We start from the raw sequence: 22764 nt of genomic DNA, 5'->3' as shown, positions 1-22764 counted from the left end.
TAAAAAATAATAATACAATTGGAACAAAAACACCTCTTGCCTACATTAAATCAAATCCAAATAATTCAAAAGGCAAAAAAACTTCTTGGCTTATGTCCGAGTATAGATTTCCTACCAATTCTCCACTACTAATCAAAGAGGTATGTAAACTTTTTATTTAATTTCCTTCCTATTTTTCAAGTATATTCTTTGATTATATTTGACTAACTTTTTTTTTTTTTTAGTCAGATTATGAGTTAACACTTTGTGTGATATATAATCAAAGTAGAAAGAAGAATGACAATGATCAAATTTTTAATAATTCATTGTGATCAGATGAACATTTTTCATTGCAACAATATCAACCACACATAGATATTACTGACATTGCTTCCACTTCAACCATGCAACCAAGTTTTTCTCATCTACCCTGTGGTGTTATGGACAATTTTGATAATAATTATTCAAATGGACAAAATCATGATTTTCATGGATATGATCCAAATATATGTCCATATCTCAATTATGATAACTTTACTTATATAGGAGATGAGAAAATAGGTGATACTTCAAATAGTAATATTGTTGATTTTATTGATCAAAATAAATTGGAAATATGTGTGGCTCCAGTTTCTCAAGATGATCAAAGACCGTTGATAATCAAGATTATGATCCTCAACAACTGAAGATGAAGAAGATTCCAGTAGATTACAAGTGAATTCAATCCTTTCTCGGACCCTTTAATAATTGTATAGTTCTTAATTTATTGAAGGGAAAAGCATCATAAATATTCCGTTAACTTTCATGTATAAATTAATTTTTTTTATCTTTCATTACAATATCGAATTATTTATATTTCTACCATTACTAAACTTAACATAAATATCCATAATAAAAGGAATTTCTCAAAATCGATCAAAACTATCCAATTTCATTTAAATTACTCGATCTCCTCTTTTAACCCAATTTAATTCATAACTAGTACTATTTGGGACTTTTACCATAAGATGGAACTGCCAATGAATCCCCCCACTTAGAAAGATAAATAAACACAATTTCTACTGCATAAGAAAATAAAGTATTCAACCAGTGATCAACTCCAGAAGGGGTTAAATACATACTACGTTGATCTATCGAAAAACAACCTCCAACTGAAAAAAAATCATACGTAAAGAACCAAGAAACTATAGACCGTCTTGTTTACTCTTGGAACTCAGCTGAAAAATTGTATTCAGGTCTCACAAAACTGTCCCAGAATCTTTAAACAATCTGAGGAACGTCTTTTATCAGAATATTTTTGCTTCTCACTTCGGTCAATAAGCAATAATTTTAGCTCCTTGTGCTGAAGTTCTGTTCAAAACATATAAATCAACCCGAATATATCTTACTAATGGATCAAAACCGATCTTTTCTTTTACGTGCGGTGTATTTGCTATCTGCAGGAACCGCATTCCCCTTTTTCCTCATCTGTTCTTTCTTCCTCAGAACCCAGTCCCTCCCTTTGCCTTTCTTGTTCACCTTTTGCTTTTTTCTAGGCCTGCGCCTGTCAGATATGCAAACCTGCACAGTAGGGTGATGGGAGTAAAAACAAAAAAAAAATGGTTTTGGGAGGAGGAAAGACACTGATTAGCTTCAGTGGCGGTAAGTTAAGTGCCCTTGAATTACTTACTGTCTGGTTTTCTTCATCTTCGCTACTGTCTTCATCAGAACAACTCTCTCCATCTTCACCCTTTCCTTCGGGAGTAGTGGTGCTGAGAGACGGTGGACCACAAGTGAGAACTAAGTATTCCTTCCTCCTTTTAGAACTGCGACAACAAAACAACATACAATCTTATGTCAGGACAGCAACCAAATCAAAACAAAATGAACCTTCACTTGAAAGTGCATTGTAATCATATCCTGGGGCAAAGCTAACATACATCTCAAGCACCAAAAAATTCAGGTTCCTTGGTTCTACTTTTGGTTAAGCTTACACTAACTGATACTGGTCAATTCATAATAATCTTTGTTACTAAGGCAATATCTTTTCCAAGTACAAAAGCAAAATCTTTAGCGTGATATAACGATATAAGGTAGAAAAATAACTTAATAAAAGAAAGAGTGGAAGAAATAACTTGTTTCATGCATCTTTTTGCAGCTACATAAAAAAGGGATAAAATCGTTTTGCACTTTCTGGGTCTTTATTTCAGTTACTTTGCTTGCTTCAGTCATTTCCCTTTTGTGTTCTACACATTAAAGTTTTACTTCCAAAACGCAACCTAGCTTCGTCGTACTAATGGAATTGACCAAATTAAAAAAAATAAATTATGTAATACAGGTTGGTCCTTTATTTGCTAAACCTCATCTTAGGCAAGTAAACTATTAATCTTTATACACCAACCCACTCTTAACAATTGTTAGGAGGGTGCTTAGTAAGATTAATAGTCAGTTTGGCCGAACTTCTAAAACCTGTTTATTTTGAACAGTGTTCTGTCAGAAGTGCTTTTCAAAAAATACTTTTTGAGAAAAAACAGTTTGTCTTTGGCTAATCAATTTGTAAAGCAGTTCTATCAATATTAGAGCAATAGTGTGTACTTGGTCAACGTTCCAAAAGTGCCTTTGGCACATATGCTGAGCATGAGAGAGGTATAGGGAAGTCCACAGGAGGAACTAACGGTCGCAAAAGCCAGTCTGTGGTTGACAAGTGCTTATTTACTTTGATTGATGCTGCTTACAGATGGCCTAAACTATCTCAATTCAAATAAATTGAAGGGTAACATGCTACAAAAGTTCACACAACTAAGCTGTAACTAGAATGAAAAAAGTGCAACTTAGCCATATAAGACTTCCCTTTGTACATGTCAGGTACATTTAGGTCAGGGGTGGACCATTGAGGAATGAGCTGCACTTGGGTAAACTGCTAAATTTTCAAACTATTTCACAACAAAATTAGGAAAAAATGACAGTAAATTAAATCTATAGGTTACTAACCTGTGTGGGTAGTCAACAACTATGCCTCCAGAAAATCCAGCTCGCATGGCAAAACCCAGAATCAGCTCTCTCTGAGCAAGATTTTCAGGATAGATCTGGAGTACTGCTCTTGCTCCCCTTCCCAAACATCTATACAAGGAACTAAAGAAAGCCCTGCAGTGTTATGAATAAAATTCATACTACTTAGATAGCTAGAAGGAGTATGAAATCATTCAACTACAATGACATCATAAATGGATCATGAGGAGATTAACATCACAATTGACCAACTAACAATAAGAAAAGATTTTTTTTTACTTACTTCAATCTTATCCGAGGTTCATGACAAGATTTGTCAGCATTGCACAACCACTGCTCAGGAAAATTAAGTACATCAGAACTGATAAGCAATATGCCTTAAGAAGCTATACAAATCGGTGTGTATTGATAATTCACCCAAAACCAACTAAAGGAAATTCATACAGGTACCAAATTGAAGTCATAACCAGAGAATGTTTGCAAGGAGATGATGAGATTATGAGGACTATGGCAAGACGTGCCTCTTGAAACTTCAAAGTAGTACATACGCTAATTATTTCATATCAAAAGCACAAAATTGATTATGAAAAAACAATAGATAACATTTCACACATAACTCTAAATTGTCAAGGCTCCCCTGGTAACTATCATCATTATCAGCTCAGAAAATTGAAGATCTCAACAAAGAAGAGGGAAAAAAATACCTGCACAGCTGAGATACTGATGGCACCATCCAAAATACCAGATCGAAGCCCTAAGCCCTACGATAGATGCAAACAGATAATTTATGCCATTCTATAAAAGAACATGAACAAATTTGAACTACCCATTATTTGACAACTTGTAACATTTCTATCAACATAAAAGTTTATCAACAGCATTATTAGCACAACTCCGCTGATAAGTAATCTAATTGTGTGCACAATCAACCAAGATAGACAACCACAATTCATGATCCTTCATCTTCTCCAGTCTTTAAGCGCACACAAAAAAAAAATAGACTTTGCAGACAAATCATGCTGGAAAACCATATCCAAATGACTATGAATATGTCTACTATGCCTTTGCCTTGAAAATCCTAAATATAGATGATAGTTATAGCCTAACAGGCAGAATATTCTAGAAATAAACATATCTATATTCATAGTATTTAAGAGGGCTCAGGGAAGAAATGTAAATGGTATTGATACAAAACTCCACCTAATATATAGATGACTTGCATGCAAAATTATGAGATATGGAATTGTGGAATAACCTATTCTCGATTTGAGAGTAGCATTACAGCTTGTAAACTTGTAACCTAAAAATCATCACTTGTTTGTCATCAAAACAGAGAAGAAAAATACATCATGCAAAATGAAGTGTCATATTTAGCTGGGTAAAGCTGAAGCTTTGCTTCCATGAATTGGTACTTTGTCATATATTTTGATAGGTTCATTAGTATGCTCAATGTTTTCATGACAAGCTAGCATGTTTAAGTCTGTAGTTATGTGCAGTATTTCCCTTTCCTTTTTGGGCACTTCGAGATTTCTCAGCTGATGAGCTACGTACACTGGGTGGTGGATCACGTACGAGTTTTGACAACTTTAAAAAAGTTACAGCCCAAGCAACAGGATTATAGAATAACAACAAGGTGTATCTGGCATTTTAAATCACAATTAATAGTGGGATGAAGCATTCAGAAGAAACTAAGAAACCTACCTGACCCATGTCACCCAGCATCAGATCACCCTCAACCTCACGCTCCAATGCAATATCTAGAATAAAACCACCATATAGCGGTCTGATAAAGATCATAGCAAGATATCAAATTTTTACTCATTTAAGAAGAAATTTACATACCAAGCATTGATTCTGATATATCCAAACCAAGCCACTGGTGTCCATGCTCAGTGAGTGTCTCTCCACTTAGACCTGATCCGCAACCTTCGAAAAACAAGAAAGAATGAAATATCATTGTTTTTCCTTCACACTTTCGTTTAACTGAATATGGTGAAATGAGTTTGAAATCTCAAAACTAAACAATTGAATATGCAGAAACAAGCGTCTTTGCTTTAAAGATACAGCTGTAGGATCCATAAGTGCAACAATTCCAGAAGTTCCAATCTTTCAGGTTTACATGATGACCACTACTACCTAAGTGAACTTAAAGACACAAGCAAACCTGGCTAAATTGCATAACTCTACACCAGTAAACATTGAGGCACTTTCCCATGCTACAGTATAAAAGGCCAATCAAACACTTCATTCTACTCTGATTGTTCAACAATTTAAGAAGGTGAACACTTTCCTATTTAAATTAAACCTACAAAACTTTCTCCGCATAGGAAAAGTCAATACCTTGTAAACATGAAGACTCCTTTATGTGATAGACCATATGCACCTCACAAGCTTTACTATAAACCAGAAGGACCAACCATACTTGGACAAATATAGGATATAAGGAAGCTCAGAATGCTCAAATTCGTTTATTTTCATTCACAATGCTAAATCTAGCCCATCAAATTTTTCAGGTAATACTCATAAACATACATACATACCAATATCAAGAAGCAATCTTGGGACGCCATCATCTGGCAAAGCAAGAAGCTCCAATGCTCTCTCGGAAAGTTGTGTCTTTCAATAAATACAAACAGATATCAGAAGCATTACCATATAGCTATAAAATTGTTCATTACAATAGGATATATACCTGTATGTCAATAATTCGAGAAGATGAGGTATATTTTCTAGCTTCATCGTCATTGTAGAAAATTTCCGGCGGTGCTAGGAGTTCCGGTCTCGACATTTTTCTGACTCCGGCAAGCTAATTCGATTTCTCTTTTTTCCGAAGAAGAAAGGCGTAAAATTTCTCTGTGTTAAACCCTAGCAAAGCCCCGCGACTTTTACAGATAATTTCTCTTTGGTCCCCTCACTTCTGAATTATGTCCGTTAATCAGTTCCTTGTTTTTAATTATGTCTAATTGCCCCCGTCAATATATGAAATATTTACTTTAAAAAAAAAACACTATAAATTGGTCAACCCAGGCAGATATAAAAGATGAAATTTCAATTTTATGGATTTTGAATTTTGTAATGACGATTTTAAGTGATAATAAGGATTCAAAATTTAATATTTGTATATATTAAATAAATTTATTAGCATAAATATATTATTTGAGTAAAATCTACTGAGTTCAGCTGAATTCGCATACAAGTTACTAGCTCCTCCCTAACTGAAAGCATCGGGGTTAATTTTTTCATAAAGATCAATAATATTGTTTACAAAATCTTAGTAACTCTATTAGATGTAATTTGATCAATATATTCTCCAATAGATGATTGGTGTTTAGTTGGAAAAGTGAAGCAACTACTCTAAACGTTAAGTTAAGCTCACGTAATGCGACAATGGGTTTGATTTGATGAATCCTCACTAATATGAATATAACTATCGCTTTTAGTGAAAATTTTCACCTTAAATTATGATCTACACATTATATTAGACATAAAATTTTGAAACATTTCATTTCAATGTAAACTCTAAAGAGATCATTTTTATAGTTAATAAAAGTCACTATCACCGTAAAAATAAATATATTAGACCTCTTTAAATTTAAGTGTGAACTTTTCGAGATATTCTCTCCAAAATTCATTGTAGGTAAAACAATTGACTAAATCATATTAAACTAAGTATTATGTTCTTTAATATATAATTTATTTGCTTGATTATTTTTTTGTACTGTGACATCTAATTATTTCGGTTATACTTAACTCAAAGCATATCTTTATTCAGTGACTTTAATATAAAATATTATCGATTAAGCGTGAAAATAACAAATATTGTGAAAAATAATACTACTAGAGTATTTTTTTTTTAGAAGAAACAGAGACAAAGGTGGGGTAGCTAAAATAAACAACAATGATGTAGATGAAGATCAAGCCATGTCCAAACTTTACACAACCAAGATTACATCAAATCAGACACAAAATATTTATTTTTATTATTACAAAATAAAGTTGCCAAAATCAGAAAGTCTTCTTGAACATGACTTTATGAGGAGTGTCACTAAGAGCCAATAACCTTACTCCATCCTTAGTAATGAAAATCCCAACATCTTTACAAATAACTTTACAAAACTTGCACACACTTGGACAGTACACAAACTTATAACCCGACCCGAATTTCTCAATCTTAAACCAATTACCCACGGTTTTCAGACCCGGATTCCCTTCAACTCCACCCGTCACAACAAAATACTGTTTCAACTTGTCATCATACTCTCCAAGTTTCCAAATAGTTTCTCTAGCACAAATCGTCGGAGTATAAAACCTAACATTAACATCAGTGGATACACGAACGACGCTTTTTTTAGCGTCGATTCGTGTAAACACCACGGGCAATCCTTCTTGTTCCTCGTCATCCCATTGTATGATGTCCCTAGGACAAGTGCTGTTTTGTTTAACGTTGAATGCGGAAAGTCCGCCACCGCCTCTTCCTCGGATCACTGGTAAGATGAAGTAGTTAGGACCGCCTTCGACGTCGTTGCCATTGACGTCCAGAACTGGAGATAGTGATGACGATGATGCTAAGGTAAATGGAATTATTGAAAGTAGCAAAAGAATGTTCATTTTTTTTTTTTGGTGCGTTGAATGATCAGAATTGGATGTCAATTTATAGCCAAGGGATAAGCTACTTTAATTTCTGTTGGTAGGGAAACAAAAAAAAAAAGTAGTGGCGGTCCCTGAAATTTTAAATCAAACGTGTTCAATGATTTTTAAAATGGGATACTCTGTCAAAATATTTATATGAATAAATAATCTCTTTGAATTATATTACTTGATTTTTATTAACCCCAAACATCTCCTAAAAAAAAATTAGTTAGAGATATAAACAAATAAAATAAAATACTTATTTGATATAAAGATCAAGCTAAGTAAAGGAGTAATAATATTTGACTTCAAAAATAATATTGTTTCTATGCTAATTTATGTGACACATTTCATTTTTCGATAGTCAAATAGTTTAAGTTTAATAAAAAATTTGAGTATAAAATCTTCAACTTTTTTTGAAATGAAATTTATATATTTATAAACTAAGTATAAGTACTATAAGATACAATAATTAACAATTCAAAATATGTAAAAAAATAATATATGAAAAATTTAAGATTAAAATAAATTTATTTGAATCTCAAAAATCGAAAGTTGAAATGGACGGATAGAAGCATGATGTTGATAACTGAAATGGAGCTTCAATAATGAACGCACATCTTGATTGGACTGGAGGAGTCTTCTAGATGTTGACTTTAATGCATCTAAGAATATACATGACACTTAACAGATCGAAATTATGTTCGCAGTGACGTGTTTGGCCATAAATATTCCATAAAATATAGGAAAAAACTTGGCAAATATTGTTTGGGTCGAATAACTTGTCACTATTTAGCAATATGGGTTGTGGTGCACACTAAGGGTGTTTCATTCTTAATCAGAAGTCTCGGGTTTGAGTCTTGAGTATGGAGGAAATTTTGTTGAGAGCGCCACCCCCGAATGGACCCTGCAGTGCGCAATTCGGATTTAGTCGGAGCTCCAATATGTGCTACGGTCGCCGGGTGGAAAAAAAAAAATTCTCACTATTTGAAAAACAATTAAAATTCCTAAATATAAGAAAAAATCTAGTATTTTGATTAAATTCTATTATTTAAGAACTTTTTTTTAAAAAAAAATTACCATAATTTTTTATATTTTATAAATAAACTCATTATTTATAGTGGATTGAATTTTACTCATAGTTTGGTACAAAATTTATAGTCATATAATGCGTAGTTTGGTAGTTACGTACTAGAGTATAATTTTATTTGTGGTAAAACAGAGATGAGAGAACGAAGGATTACTTCAAAAAACATTTTCAAATATTACTAAAACTAGGCTTAATTTACTGATTATACTTCACTTGTTTCATATCTTCTAAGAAAATTGTATGCTAATGAAGAGGTAAATTTTCCCAAGTTCTACGCTAAATATTCAAGTTATAATTAAATATTTCTCAGTTTCATCTTCGATCGAAAGTTTCAAAAAAAAATAATAATTTGATTTTGTATTTTATTAAACATATTTATATAAATTAGAATCGGAGGAAGTATTAATTTTTTTAAAAAGAAAAGTCATGTATACATTAAAATCCCGAAAACATAATTGCAATTTAATTTATATAACGCCTATTGTTGAAGAGACAATTTAAGAAAAACTTAATCCTTTACTGAAATGTAAATTTTCCATTTTCGTACAAAATAAGATAAAATTAAACTTTTAAATTTTAACAAGTTTTTGATGAATAACAATCCAATAGACGAAAATTAATTAAGAAACACTAGCTAGCAATAGAAAAAAATAAAAATAAAGAGTCGCATTCCTATATCAAAAACATAATATTATTATAAACCAAATCTTTCCATTTAGCATAAAACTTGACAAATTAAAAAAAAATTACCCAATCAAAAAGTCTTCTTAAACATAACTTTAAATGGAGTGTCACTAAGAGCCAAAAACCTAACTCCATCCTTCATAAAAACCCCAACATCCTTACAAATAACTTTACAAAACTTACACACAGTTGGACAAAACACAAACTTATAATCCGACCCGAATTTCTCAATCTTAAACCAATTACCCACGGTTTTCGGACCCGGGTTACCTTCAACTCCACCAGTCACAACAAAATACTGTTTCAACTTGTCATCATATGCTCCAAGTTTCCAAATAGTTTCTCTAGCACAAATCGTCGGAGTATAAAACCTAACATTAACATCAGTAGATACACGAACGACGTCTTTTTTCGCGTCGAGACGTGTAAACACTACTGGCAATCCTTGTTGTACCTCGTCGGTCTCTTGAATAATGTCTCTAGGACATGTACTATTGTGTTGTTTAACGTTGGATGGGTAAAGTCCGCCGCCTTTTCCTCGAATGACGGGTAAGATGAAGTAGTTGGGACCTGCTTGAACTTTATCACCATTGATATCGAGAACTGGAGATGATGATGATGATGAGAGTATTCTTGAGGGATTGGGTACACATAAGGTAAATGGAATAATTGAAAGTGAAAGTGAAAATAGTAACAAAAGGGTGTTCATGATTTTATTTTTTGTTGTGTTTAGTTTGATTTTGATATGAGTATTTGTGGCAAGTGGATGTCAATTTATAGAGAGATAAGAGTGATGATATTTTGCACGTTGGTGGATCGTCATATCTTCATTACTCGTTTTTGTAATGAAGGAGGCGTGCGATAGTGGTGGGGCTAAAATTTTAATAATTGTAACGGCAATAAAATAATATTTTTGTACTTCTTCGATTGTAATTTATGTGATACGTTTTTTTAAGAGTTATTTAAATAAGTTTTAAAATTAAATTACTTTAATATTTTGGGTCAATTTACTTTTTGATTTTTCATAAATTGGTTTTAATTTTATGTTTTTTTTTTCAAGAGATTATTATTTTTGTTCATAAGAGATATTATAAAATAATAATAGTATATAAAAACTACCAAATGATGTGATATAGTTGATGTGTTTGTTCCTTCTTAATCGAAGGTTTTGGGTTCAAGCTTAAGGTATGATTTTTTTTTTTGACAGAGAGCGCTTTTCCTCGAATAACGATCTATACGGAGTAAATTTAAATTTAATCAGACTCGAATATAAATAATAAACACTAGACGGGAAGATGTATATAAATAATTTGACCAATTCAATGCTAAAGTAATGAATTTCATAGTAGTATAAATTTGCCACCGACAAGCACCAAAGGAGAGGACGCGGCATTCATATATTCATTCATGAAATACATGTAGACCTAATTAATTAAGTAATCATTTTTGGAATGGAATGCATCAGTCAAAGATAAGGTTACACGCATTCCACCTCAATTTATGTAATATTATTTCACTCGTTACATATTAAAATTAAACTTATTTTTAAATGAGATTGGGCTCGATTCTGTAACTTTAATTTAAGAAAATTATGTATGGGAAAGTGAAATTACTATAATGATGAAGTACTATAATATTATATTTTTTAAAAGTATATATAGTACTCCTAGTTTACCTGTCGCGTAGGGTGAAGAGACAATAAGAGATGGAAGCATATGGTTTTATTTAATTTTCATTATTTAATATTTAATCCATCTGGTTTTATTTAGTTCTCATTATTTAATATTTAAATTACTGAAACCATGGGCTAAAATTGGATCGGAGCCAGCTAGATATTATTATTTAATTTTTCAAGTTATAATAACGTGGTATATAAAAAAAAAAAGTAACATAAGATACATATTATATACTAATGTTTTTATCACAGTTTGCTAGTAGAATGGAGTACTTCAGAGAGACACTATGAGGTGGCTGCAGCATATGGTTTGTCTTGTCACATCATTTAGATTTGAGTTAATGGTAAAAGTAAAACAGTTAACTATATTTTAAGTGAATTTCATATTTTAATTATCACTTTTTTTAATTAAAAGACACCTCGATGCTGAAGGCCATTTACACACGTATGTTTTCGATAAATATAAATATTTGATTAACTCAATATGAAAGAGTGTGTTTTAATATGAAAGGAAGTGACAGTTTAAACAGTTAAAAAAACAATTGATAATTAAGATAATATTTACGAAAAAAGTGATAATTTAAGTATAATTTTCACCATAAACACTTTGAATATTATACTTGTTTGAACGCACGTTATTTTTCTGCAATTTCGATTTGAATGGAATTCATAGTCAGACATCACTAGTTTCCATGAATTCATACTCTGCTCCTCGACAAGTGATGATGGCCAATATAATTTTTTTTGGTGTATAATAACCGTTTTGAAATTTAAAGGTTGATTTTATATACTAACAACTTGTCCTGCCTTTCTTGACCCTTTCCTTTTATTTATACACTATCCGTTAGTATAATTTAATTAGATGATAATTAAATGATTTCTTTTAATGAAAGCCTTTTGGATTTCATAACTAGTGACACTTACTTTTAATCTTTATTTTATTGTATTATATTATATTATATATATTGATGGGAAGAAAAACCAAATGAGCTCCCCTAGAAATATAATCCATCAAATTAAAACTAGTAGCTAAAACTTTCAAAATTGCTCATTCGATTGGAAAGAAAGAAAAAATTTCCAAAAATAAAAGAATCTATATATCTATATAAAGGAGGAACATAGAGAAGGTGATGTGACACCTTTCTATGACCTACATTCATATTTATTTATTTTTCTCTTTTCTTTGACATTTTTTCTTATTTCTTTCAATTATTTTTTCTTGCAAATTTTTCTTATCTTATGCCTCTTCAATTATATAAATTCTATTCTTAAATTAGTATTAATATTATTCATAACTCCCAAACCTTTCATATTCATAACCTTTAATTATTTAATGTAGAAGGTTATATTAACACTATAAAATCACACTAAAATTGTGTGTTATTTTGTAGTCATCTTCGGTTAGAGAATTAGTGGCTGATATGTTACAATATTTTTAAGCTTTGCGGTGCATTATCTTTTTCATTTTAATTTCATATATTACTTTTAATTAGCAAGTAAGGCTAATATGTCAAAGCATATTTTTGTTTCTTCTGGATAAATTATGTTGGTTTGTCATCTTTATGATTCTCTTTATAACCATAACGATGGAGATTCATTTTAGGACTAACAAATTGTTATTATTTTTCTTGACTCTTGTATATAGGGTGAAATGAAATCATCAAGAGATGGAGATTAATGGATTTTGCACTATATAGATTGATTATTTTTTATTTTTTTAGGTGCTTAAGAAGCAATGTTTCTATTATATTATTTCCTTTTGGATTATTTATGTTTTGTCAAAAATGAATAGATGCGTAAGAGGACTTATGATTAAATGTAATTATCTCCTTATTTTATATCTTTTTCTTCTTTTGCTAGATAATTTTTTAACTTATTTGATCATATGTTGCAGATTATAGCAGATATATCTATAATGAAAATGGTTAGACATTTTTGCATAATTTGATTTTACAAGGTAACATAATTTGATATGTCTAATATAATTACAACTCTTTCTTTGTTGAAATCATACATTTAATATTATTTGTTTGTGTTCGTGAAGATATAAATCCTGAGTTTTTTTAAAAAAAAATATTTTATTTATTCTCTTTAGACCTCTATGTAATTCTGATTATATTATATTGATAACACTCTTCAAAAAAATTATTTATTCAGGTAAAATTCATCTTTCACTTTTTTGTTGATAATATTAGTTTATTGTGTTTGTGGGCTATAATATTTTAAAACATAGAAGCAGAAACTGCGTCAATGAATATCAATATGCTACTTAAAAGAAAAACGTACATATATTTTCATGGTGGAACAATTTTTATTAACAAAAATGATAGAACATAAGAATGTAAAGTTAATTTATAATTTTGAAAATACATTTGGTTTTCTTAAAAATAAACTATTTATTAATGTGTAAAATTGAAGTCTTTAAATTTTTCATTTTTGTTGTTTTTCTAGGAGATTTCAAGTTGTTTACTCCTTAATTAATAAGTCAAGTTGTAGTTTTTATATTTTTCATTTTTGTTGTTTTTCTAGGAGATTTCAAGTTGTTTACTCCTTAATTAATAAGTCAAGTTGTAGTTTTTATATTTTTCATTTTTGTTGTTTTCCAGGAGTTCTAAAGTTATTTCAAAATTGCGATTAATTTATAATTTTAAAAATACAGTTGGTTTCCTTGCTTTCTATTTACTTATAATAAAATATTTGTCTTAATTATAACTCTAATTTGATTGTCTTTTCATTTTCTATAACTAATGTTCTTCATTAGTGTAATAATGAACAAATATTACTCCTATTATGTTACAAACAACTCCAAAACCACATTCTTAATTCTCTTAATTATTGTGACTCTTTATTCTTAAAGCACTCCCCACAGCTTTTATCTTATTTGTATCGTCGAATGAAAGTGATAATTCGGGGCCTTTAGTCTTTTGATTAGAGTAGGGGTCGCGAGAGAGCAGAGCGTACCGAATAGTTAGAGATTCCGCAAGCAAAGATCATATAGCCTAATTGACTGCAAGTTGAATAAGCTATGACCCTCTTTAGATCTATTATATTGAATGTAATATTTATTTAAAATGTGAAATATACTTTTTAATATTTTTGTGTTTAAGCCAAACAAAATTAAAAGAAATAGGAATTTGTATGTGTCATTTTTTTGAATTTTTTTTGCGTAGTGAGTTCTCTCTTTTATTCTCTTTTATGTTTATTTTTAAATTTATTTTCTTACCTTCTTTTGTTTTCCTGATATAACTTGTCCCTAAAGGTAATTGGATATCTCAACCTAAATATAATAATAATATATTAAGATATGAAAACTAACTAATTAAGATTGTTATTTTTCATCATTTAAATATGTAAGCTTATTTTTATTTAAATTTGATTATTAAAAAGTTATTAATCAAATATTAAATTAATCTAATATTTTACAATAAAAATAATTAAAACATGTGATGATTGGGCGATGACGACGACAAATAATAGTATTTGTGGATAATGATTAAAAATAGTGTTGGCTAACAATGTAGTCATGGATAATAACTATTAATGGCAATCTGAGTTTACACATTGTCGAAAAATTATACTAAGAATATAATTAAAAAGATTACAAAGAAGTACAAAAGAACGATCAGATTTCAAGTTTATATAAATATAGATAAATTATACTAAAAAAGATCCCAAATAAAAAAGAAAAAAAGGATCCCATCTAAAGTTTACATTCCAGTAGTTTTAATATTACCTTCTCTTTTTTCTCTATGAAATTTATTTTTAATATTTAACTTTCAGAAGTTCACATATATTGATTTCTTAATGAATTTCATATGTAACCTAAATATTTTTCATAGTTTCTCTTCTATGATATTAGGTGATTAATAAAAAATTCCTTTTATTAAAGTAATTAATGAAATTAGTATGTAACTTTATTTTAATTCTTTTCATAACCGCGCGAAGCGCGGCCAAGTACACTAGTTAGTATATATTACTAATGGATATGGAGTAGTGGATCGGATGAGATTGCATGCTCCTCCCATAATTACCGGTTTTGGATTCAAGCCTTAGGCATAAAAAAAATTCTTTGTAAGGAGTGCTATCCAAATGGGGCCCTATTCGATGTGAATCTGAATTAGTCAGACTTCAATACGGATATCGAATACTGAATAAAAAATAAAAAACATAAATTATATAAGGTCAAACACCATCAACCTTTTAATTTAGGCACGTCCCCAAGTATTAAAAAAATCCACAACCAATGTGCTATTTTCTTTATAAAAAAAAACACATTTCACATCTCTAATTGTCCATGCAAAATTCACAAAACAAAAATATCACTACTTACAAAATTTCAGAAAATGAAGAATCTATTGCTTATATTATTACTTGTCACCTTCATCAATTCTTGGCTTAGTGAAGCATCCTCCGCACCTGAACCAGTGTTAGACATAAATGGCAAAATCCTCCGAACACACACAACGTATTACATAGTGCCAACAAATCGCGAAAATGGCGGTCTCTCTGTAGAAACCATCGGCAATGAGACATGTCAACTTGGCGTTGTAAAAGAAAAATACGACAAAAATGGTGATATTTTAGAATTTATCCCGCTGGATAAAAAGAAAGGTATAATACGTGTATCGACTGATTTAAATGTTGCGATTTTCAGCACGTACGAATGTCGTCAATCGACAGTGTGGCAACTTGAGGAGTATGATCCATCGACAGGGAAGTATTTTGTTAACGTTGGTGGAGTTGATGGGAATCCTGGTTCTAAAACAATAAGGAATTGGTTCAAAATTGAGAAGTATGGACATGGTTACAAATTTGTTTATTGTCCTTCAGTGTGCACTTACTGCAAAGTCATTTGCAAAGATGTTGGAGTTTATATGATCAACGAACAAAATCGTTTAGCACTCAACGATGTTCCTCTCGTGTTCAACTTCAAAAGAGAATTCAATTCTTGAAATTAAAAAGACAGTCTGGTGCACTAAGCTTCCGTTATGTGCAGAGTCGGGTGAAGCAAGTTTCTATATGTTAATGTAATTGAACAAATTACTTAAATAAGATAAATCTACCAAATGAAGAAGAAGATAACTTGTCCTTAATTCAAATAATAGTGATGTACTTCATAAGGATCGAGTGCCCTTTGCTAATAAACTTGTGTGTGTTTTGTTTTGCAAAAGCTCCACGTGAGATTTTTGGTTGTATAAAATGTACTACGTGAGAATAAATTTAAATTGAATGACTTTATTGATATAAAAATAAAGTAGGTATTTTTACTATACGATTTTAATTTGATTGATCCTTTGAAAATTTAATCGAGTTACAATTTTTTTCATTGTTCTTTATTTCTTATAATTTACTCTCTAATCTATCATATTCTTTTCCAACACTTTATTTATGACTATATATATCATATAAATAAAGGAATAATAGTAGTAAAACATTTTACTACCAAAAAAAGTATAATTTCTTAAAGCACAAATTATAAAGAAAAAAAGGGTGTAATTATTGGATCTGGCTCCTCTTCATTTTTCTCTCTCTCTTCATCTTCCTAAAATTCTTACTTGGTTTGGAGACACATGTCACAGTTCTAACTTAATGGCTGAAATTTAATTAACTAGAATAAAGCTCTAATCATAATTAAAATAATTAATTACTTATATATATATATATATATATATATATATATATATGCTCCCAAAATGTTTTTACAATTTGTTACACCGCATCACGATATTATGATATTTGACATGACTTTTGATATGTGTTTTAATTATTTTTGTTTTATATTTGGTACAATATGCAACATTTATGAAGAAAAAAAATGAAATACAGATTATCATATCGAAATATATAATTATATATACAACTCATATATTTTAATTAATAATATGATACTAACGAATTTGTAAATTAGTATTAGTATGAAAAAAATAATATTAGACCTTCAAATTTTGTCTACTCTATTTTAGTTAAATTATCTTTTTGTGTCATTGATTAATGAAATTAATTACATTTACTTTTTTAAAAAATATATATTTCTACATATGTAAGATGTTAGTATGATATAATTGAGACGTTTCTTAAAAAGTAAAAATCATAATTATCTATTACGTATAAATTATATATAAGTCCAAATCGAACAAACTATTAAGTAATATATATATATCGTACTTTTAATTATTAAAGATCAAAATTACTGGATTAAAAAATTTCAAATACCATGCACACCAAGTGACAGACCTCTCTCATAAATAATATCCATCAAACCTCCCAAAATTGCTCATTGGATTAGAAAAGTGAAAGTCAAACAAAAGCCACACAAAAATATTTGATTTAATGTCAAAGTCAAACACCGTCGACCTATTTAGGTACGTGCCCAAGTTTTAAACAAAAAATCCACAACCAATGTGCTATATTTTCTTTATAAAAAAACACAATCCACACCTTTAATGTCCATACAAAAATTCTCCATCACAAAACCAAAATAAAAAAAATACCAATCATAGTACAAAAGTTTCAGAAAATGAAGAAATTATTCATATTACAATTTATCTCTATTTTTGCCATGTTCACAAATTCTTGGCTTTGTGAAGCATCTTCAGCACCTAATCCAGTTCTTGACATAACCGGCAAAATTCTCCGAACAGAAAAAACATATTTTATAGTTCCAATTAACGGCGAAAAATATGGTGGCGTTGCCGTGGAAACCATAGGCAATAATAAGACATGTCAACTTAGTGTCATACAAAAACGTTACGTAATTGGGTTATTAACTTGCCCATTCATTAACTCAATCCATTTCAACCCATTAAAAATTGGGTTGATATGTAACCTGATTGGCTCATGAAAAATCTTGTCGGAATATTTTTTAAAAGCTTACTTTTCAATTTGATATGTTGTATAGCCATAATAAAGAAAAAATATAATTTTATTAGGTACTAAAATAATTTAAAAGACAAATAAAACAATTAAGCTTAGTAGAAATTGGGTGAGTCTTGACCTGTAATGTAACCCATTATGACCCAACTTGTTTTGACCCAAGCAAATTTGGATTGAATTGGGTCTTGACCCGATTATTATCTTAACCCATTATGACCCATCCATTGCCACCCCTAAACAAAACTCTTAATCTTTCGAGCTCAAATTAGGCAAACGGGATTGCATTTATTTATTCAGTGACAATAATAAAAGCATAGCTCACATTATTGTTCTTTTATAGAACAACTTATTGTAATGTCCTTATTCTTATTATTTTGTTATTTGTTCAAACTCAAGAAGTGAATTCTTCCTTTTTAAAATTGAACACAAGAGGGACATTACTGAGTGCCAAACGTCTCTGTCCATTTTTCATATAAATTCCAACATCTTTGCAAATAACTTTGCATTTACTGCACACTGAAGGGCAATAAACAAACTTGTAACCAAGCCCATACTTGTCAATTTTGAACCAATTCCTTATAGTCTTAGGACCAGGATTTCCTTCAACTCCGCCGTCTTTAATAAAATACTTTCCTGTTTTCGAATCATACGTCTCAAGTTGCCACACTGTAGATTGATCACCACACCCGTGGGTGCTGAAAATCGCGATATTTAAATCAGTAGACACACGTATTACACCTTCCTTTGGGTTCAGTGGTAATAATGCCACGGAGCCTCCGTGCACATCGTATATTTCTTGAACTACACCAAGTTGACATTTTTCATTGCCAGTTGTTTCTAAAGAAATCCCACCATATTTGTGATTTACTGGGACTACGAAATACGTAGTGTGTGTTTGGAGGATTTTTCCGTTTATGTCAAGAATCGGATCAGGTTCAGGTGCAGAATTGGAACTTGTGAAGATGGCAAAGACACAGAGAAGAAGTAATAGCAAAACTTTATTCATTTTCTGTTTTGTTTGGATGGATATTAGGAATATATGTGATTAGTGTTTTTATAGAAGAAAAATAGCACATTGGTTGGATTTTGGTTTAATTAAAACTTTGGGTGCCTAAAGAGGTTGATTGATGGTGTTTGACCCTGATTGTTTTGATGATTGATAATATTTGTCTAAAGATAACCAAATCAGCAGCACAATACATGTCAACTTGGTGTTCCTAGCTGATGGTTTAATCCCAAATCATTGAAATTTATATTGGTTAATTAAGAAAATGTTCGTTAATTAATTATAGTCAGGTGATACTATAATAATATGCATAACACACACACACTATTATTGATTTGATATAAATATCTGATGAAGGTAAGTAGTTGTTTCTTCGAGGTGAACCAAAAGGACATAATATGTGTCCCAATGGGGTCGGGTCGAATCCAAGCATATAATTTATTGACAGATACTAAATCTCAATTCTCAAAGTTACTATTGAATATCTTCAATTCTGTAGATATAAGTTATAAATGAACAGAAAAGTAATGCATCTTATTATACAGCACAATTCAAGGCTAAAACAGAGTAACAAATTACAGATTCTTATTTCTCACTGTAAAGTACAAACATTTAATGACTATTTCCTCAATAGAAATCTTTATTAGCAAAGCAATTTTTGGGACTAAACTTGAAATTCTTTTTAACATAAAGGAAAAAGATTCAGTACATTCATATCACATTACAGTAAATCAAGAACTTGTTGAAATCAAGATTAGTGCAAGTCGAAAATCTTTCCTTGTCTTGGAAGAGCTATCCATTTCCCATTAGACCATTCTTGATGAAATCTCAACACATGACGAGGGTATGCAATGTTATCTGCAGTTGTAGGGAAGTAGACATAGTACTCTTCTCCATTTTTCCCACTGATAAATCCAAACCACCATCCATCGTTGGCAAATACATCAACCATATCGTACAGACGGAATCCGTTTTCTACATTGTTTCATCTTGATGAGGTGGAACAGGGCGGATCGCGGCTGAAGTGAACATCTCTTCCAGTGGTGCAGATTCATCATCAGTCAACAGATTCTTGTACTCGATTCTGTAATGATAAGCGCCAATGGGAGAAACAATAGTTGCTTCGTAGTAAGAACCTACGAAGCCATATACTTGACTTGCCACTTCAACTTCATCCCCCTTATGGAATACTTTTGTTATCTGTTGTTTCTTGAATGCTATTGATTTTACTGACTCTGTGAGCATTTCCATTCTTGATTCGTGGCGTTCCATTTCGAGAGTAGTAATGGAGATTGTTTCTATTGAATGAAAAGTGAGTAACTATGAGGCTTTGCAAGTCAATTTATAGGCAGAATATTCAGTTACGGTGATTAGGTTTCCATTTACCTAATTGTTTACTTTATTATTTTTCCTAATTTGTTAGGGACTTGAATTATGGAAACAGGAAAAAATGGGGTTAATAACTTATATGTTTACTCAATAATAAAAGCATAGCGTAGGCACGCGTTATTACATTATTGTTCTTTATACTAATCATTATTATTACTAATCGTTATTTTTTCGATGTTAAGTGAATTCCTTTTTAAAATTGAACACAAGAGGGACATTGCTGAGTGACAAACGTCTCTATCCATTGATCATATAAACTCAACATCTTTGCAAATGACTTTGCAATAAACAAAATCGCAATGTTTAAATCAGTAGACACGCGTATTACACCTTTCTTTGGGTTCAGTGGGAATAATGCCACAGAGCTTCCGTGCACATTGTAAATTTCTTCAACTTCACCAAGTTGACATTTTTCATTGCCAATGGTTTCTAAAGAAATCCCACCATATTTGTGATTTACTGGGACTACTAAATACGTAGTTTGTGTTCGGAGGATTTTTCCGTTTATGTCAAGAATCGGGTCGGATTCAGGTGCAGAATTGGAACTTGTGAATATGGCAACGGCACAGAGAAGAACTAATATCAATACCTTATTCATTTTCTAGTGAATCTTTGTGATTAATGTTTATTATAACAGAAAAGTACTGCATCTTATTAAATAGCACAGTTCAACTCTAAAACAGAGTAACAAATTCATATATTCTCGTTTCTCACTATACAGATTACAGCATATCGAAATCTTTATCAGCAATATAACAATTTGCGACTAAACTTGAAGAATTGGCATAAAGAGAATGATTAACAAGTCGCATTCATATCAAATTACAGTAAATCAAGATTAGTACAAGTTGAAAATCTTTCCTTGTCTTGGAAGAAATATCCACTTTCCATAAGACCATTCTTGATGAAATCTCAACACATGAGGAGGGTATGCAATGTTATCTCCAGTTGTAGGGAAGTAGACATAGTACTCATCTCCAACTTTCGCACTGATAAATCCGAACCACCATCCATCGTTGTCAAATACATCAACCATATCATATAGACGGAATCCATTTTCTGACATTGTTTCATCTTGATTAGGTGGAACAGGGCGGATCTCGGCTGCAGAGAAAACATCCTCTAGCGGCTCAGACTCATCATCTGTCAACAATGTCTTGTACTTGATTCTGTAATAATCATCACCAGTGGAACAAATAATAGTTGCTGCGTAGTAAGAGCCTATGAAGCCTAATTCTTGACTTGCCACTTCAACTTCATCACCCTTTTCGAATTCTTTCGTTATCTGTTGTTTCTTGAATGCAATTGATTTGATTGACTCTGAGAGCATCGCCATTCTTGATTGATGGAGTTGCACTGAATTCATTTCTGTAATGTTGATTGGGGCCATTATTGTGAACTCTATGGAGATTGATTGATTGACTCAATTGAACGAAAAAAGTGAGCAACTATGAGGCATTGGTACTGAATTTATAGGCAGAGTATTCTGTTTCCTTCAATGACTAAATAAGGAATTCTTTTCCTGTTTTCTTTTGTTTTTTCCTGGAATGACTTGGAATAGGTATTTCCAATTTTATATTTTTGATTGGTTTATATCTTTTTTTTCTTTCCTAATTTATTATGGACTATGGCAAGAGGAAAAACTGTGATGGAATTTCCCCCCCTGGAAATCGGAATGGTTTCCACGAAAATACTTGTCTACCCCTTAAATAAGTTAGTGCATAATAATTAATTTTTCTATAACAAATCAAAAACTGAAATCTGACACAAAATTTATTACTTTTATTGCACTTTAGGCTTAGAGATTGTGTAGTAGTCAGCGAAGCTGCGTTGGGAGCCAACATATTGTTCCCACATCGGCAGTGCAACACATAAACTCCAGCTTTATGAAGCTTCATACCAGGAGCATATGTCACGACCTTACTTGAACAGGATCTGTTCTATTGGCTCGTACCACTGTATCCTTGATTTCTAAGGAGACAGGAAACCAAGTTTGGTTGATGAAGCATGGCCATGTGACCAGAGCGTGATTAACAGCCAACCATGGCTCCTCGAGCTATGGCTGCAGTAGATGATTGTTCTTAGACCTGATCTCAGGCCTAAGATGGTCTTATGGCTGTCTGACAGACTCCACTCTTTTTGTTTTCCTTTCGAACAAGCCCAGAAAAAAAAACTTTGGATCTGTTTGCAAGTCTAAGATGTTTCACGGCTGTCTTACAATCTCTCTAATGTATCAAACGAAGAACAAAATGATTGTCTCAACTTTATTTTGGCTAATTCAAGAATCAGCCGGCCTATGGATATCGTCAATTTGAAGCCTAAAAAAGTTGTTGAAATTTAGTTTTAACTAAAACAAAAGAGAAATCGTGAATGATACTATCATGTTAGTCATAATGTATGTCCCAACGGGTCCAAACATACAATTTTCAGCATCTACAAATGTTAAGAGGC

At 31.2% G+C, this 22764-nt stretch overlaps 7 protein-coding genes, 1 non-coding gene and 1 pseudogene across 8 annotated transcripts in view; 2 read left to right on the top strand and 7 right to left on the bottom strand.

Moving 5' to 3' along the window:
• Nucleotides 1-1039: 1039 nt before the first annotated feature.
• Nucleotides 1040-5835, bottom strand: LOC125809741 (18S rRNA (guanine-N(7))-methyltransferase RID2). Its single transcript, XM_049489338.1, has 9 exons — nucleotides 5660-5835; nucleotides 5508-5583; nucleotides 4810-4893; nucleotides 4669-4724; nucleotides 3672-3728; nucleotides 3251-3300; nucleotides 2950-3102; nucleotides 1649-1784; nucleotides 1040-1539 (listed from the first exon to the last, which is right to left on the bottom strand). The coding sequence occupies exons 1-9, from the start codon at nucleotides 5753-5755 to the stop codon at nucleotides 1375-1377; spliced, it is 873 nt and encodes a 290-aa protein (XP_049345295.1). The 5' UTR covers nucleotides 5756-5835; the 3' UTR covers nucleotides 1040-1374.
• Nucleotides 5836-6913: 1078 nt separating this feature from the next.
• Nucleotides 6914-7579, bottom strand: LOC125809747 (kunitz trypsin inhibitor 5-like). Its single transcript, XM_049489346.1, has one exon. It carries the CDS (start codon nucleotides 7573-7575, stop codon nucleotides 6973-6975), a length of 603 nt encoding a protein of 200 aa, XP_049345303.1. The 5' UTR covers nucleotides 7576-7579; the 3' UTR covers nucleotides 6914-6972.
• A 1859-nt stretch (nucleotides 7580-9438) lies between these two features.
• On the bottom strand, nucleotides 9439-10086 carry LOC125809746 (kunitz trypsin inhibitor 5-like). Its single transcript, XM_049489345.1, has one exon. It carries the CDS (start codon nucleotides 10077-10079, stop codon nucleotides 9441-9443), a length of 639 nt encoding a protein of 212 aa, XP_049345302.1. The 5' UTR covers nucleotides 10080-10086; the 3' UTR covers nucleotides 9439-9440.
• A 5302-nt stretch (nucleotides 10087-15388) lies between these two features.
• Nucleotides 15389-15997, top strand: LOC125809650 (miraculin-like). The gene has a single exon (XM_049489241.1). The coding sequence runs from the start codon at nucleotides 15389-15391 to the stop codon at nucleotides 15995-15997; it is 609 nt and encodes a 202-aa protein (XP_049345198.1).
• Nucleotides 15998-18309: 2312 nt separating this feature from the next.
• On the bottom strand, nucleotides 18310-18924 carry LOC125809649 (miraculin-like). Its single transcript, XM_049489239.1, has one exon. The coding sequence runs from the start codon at nucleotides 18922-18924 to the stop codon at nucleotides 18310-18312; it is 615 nt and encodes a 204-aa protein (XP_049345196.1).
• Nucleotides 18925-19678: 754 nt separating this feature from the next.
• Nucleotides 19679-20911, bottom strand: LOC125809648 (protein AGENET DOMAIN (AGD)-CONTAINING P1-like; annotated as a pseudogene).
• A 240-nt stretch (nucleotides 20912-21151) lies between these two features.
• Nucleotides 21152-21703, bottom strand: LOC125809647 (protein AGENET DOMAIN (AGD)-CONTAINING P1-like). Its single transcript, XM_049489238.1, has one exon. The coding sequence runs from the start codon at nucleotides 21701-21703 to the stop codon at nucleotides 21152-21154; it is 552 nt and encodes a 183-aa protein (XP_049345195.1).
• Nucleotides 21704-22194: 491 nt separating this feature from the next.
• LOC125809614 (protein transport protein Sec61 subunit gamma-1-like) overlaps nucleotides 22195-22764 on the bottom strand; it is a 132902-nt gene continuing 132332 nt past the window's right edge. Inside the window, exon 3 of the mRNA XM_049489211.1 lies at nucleotides 22195-22206. The gene's annotated coding sequence lies outside the window, so the exon portion shown is untranslated. The remainder of the gene's footprint in view (nucleotides 22207-22764) is intronic.
• On the top strand, nucleotides 22228-22443 carry LOC125809778 (small nucleolar RNA U3). Its single transcript, XR_007441831.1, has one exon. It is a non-coding gene; the product is annotated as a small nucleolar RNA U3 (small nucleolar RNA).

The sequence above is a fragment of the Solanum verrucosum genome, unplaced genomic scaffold, assembly GCF_900185275.1.
Source record: "Solanum verrucosum unplaced genomic scaffold, falcon-dt-bn FXZP01000121.1, whole genome shotgun sequence".
NCBI classification, from domain to species: Eukaryota; Viridiplantae; Streptophyta; class Magnoliopsida; order Solanales; family Solanaceae; genus Solanum; species Solanum verrucosum.
Note: the sequence above shows the minus strand (reverse complement) of the source record. Positions and strands in the feature narration are given on the sequence as shown.

What these genes read in the sequence shown, in the direction of transcription:
- LOC125809746 (XM_049489345.1), bottom strand. Translation starts at nt 10,079, where the DNA reads ATGAACACCCTTTTGTTACTATTTTCACTTTCACTTTCAATTATTCCA.
- LOC125809747 (XM_049489346.1), bottom strand. Translation starts at nt 7,575, where the DNA reads ATGAACATTCTTTTGCTACTTTCAATAATTCCATTTACCTTAGCATCA.
- LOC125809649 (XM_049489239.1), bottom strand. Translation starts at nt 18,924, where the DNA reads ATGAATAAAGTTTTGCTATTACTTCTTCTCTGTGTCTTTGCCATCTTC.
- LOC125809647 (XM_049489238.1), bottom strand. Translation starts at nt 21,703, where the DNA reads ATGGCCCCAATCAACATTACAGAAATGAATTCAGTGCAACTCCATCAA.
- LOC125809650 (XM_049489241.1), top strand. Translation starts at nt 15,389, where the DNA reads ATGAAGAATCTATTGCTTATATTATTACTTGTCACCTTCATCAATTCT.
- LOC125809741 (XM_049489338.1), bottom strand. Translation starts at nt 5,755, where the DNA reads ATGTCGAGACCGGAACTCCTAGCACCGCCGGAAATTTTCTACAATGAC. An exon ending in CTCGAATTATTGACATACAG is followed by an intron (nt 5,584 to 5,659) that starts GTATATATCCTA and finishes ATTTATTGAAAG; the next exon opens with ACACAACTTTCCGAGAGAGC. An exon ending in GTTGTTGACTACCCACACAG is followed by an intron (nt 1,785 to 2,949) that starts GTTAGTAACCTA and finishes TTGTTGTCGCAG; the next exon opens with TTCTAAAAGGAGGAAGGAAT.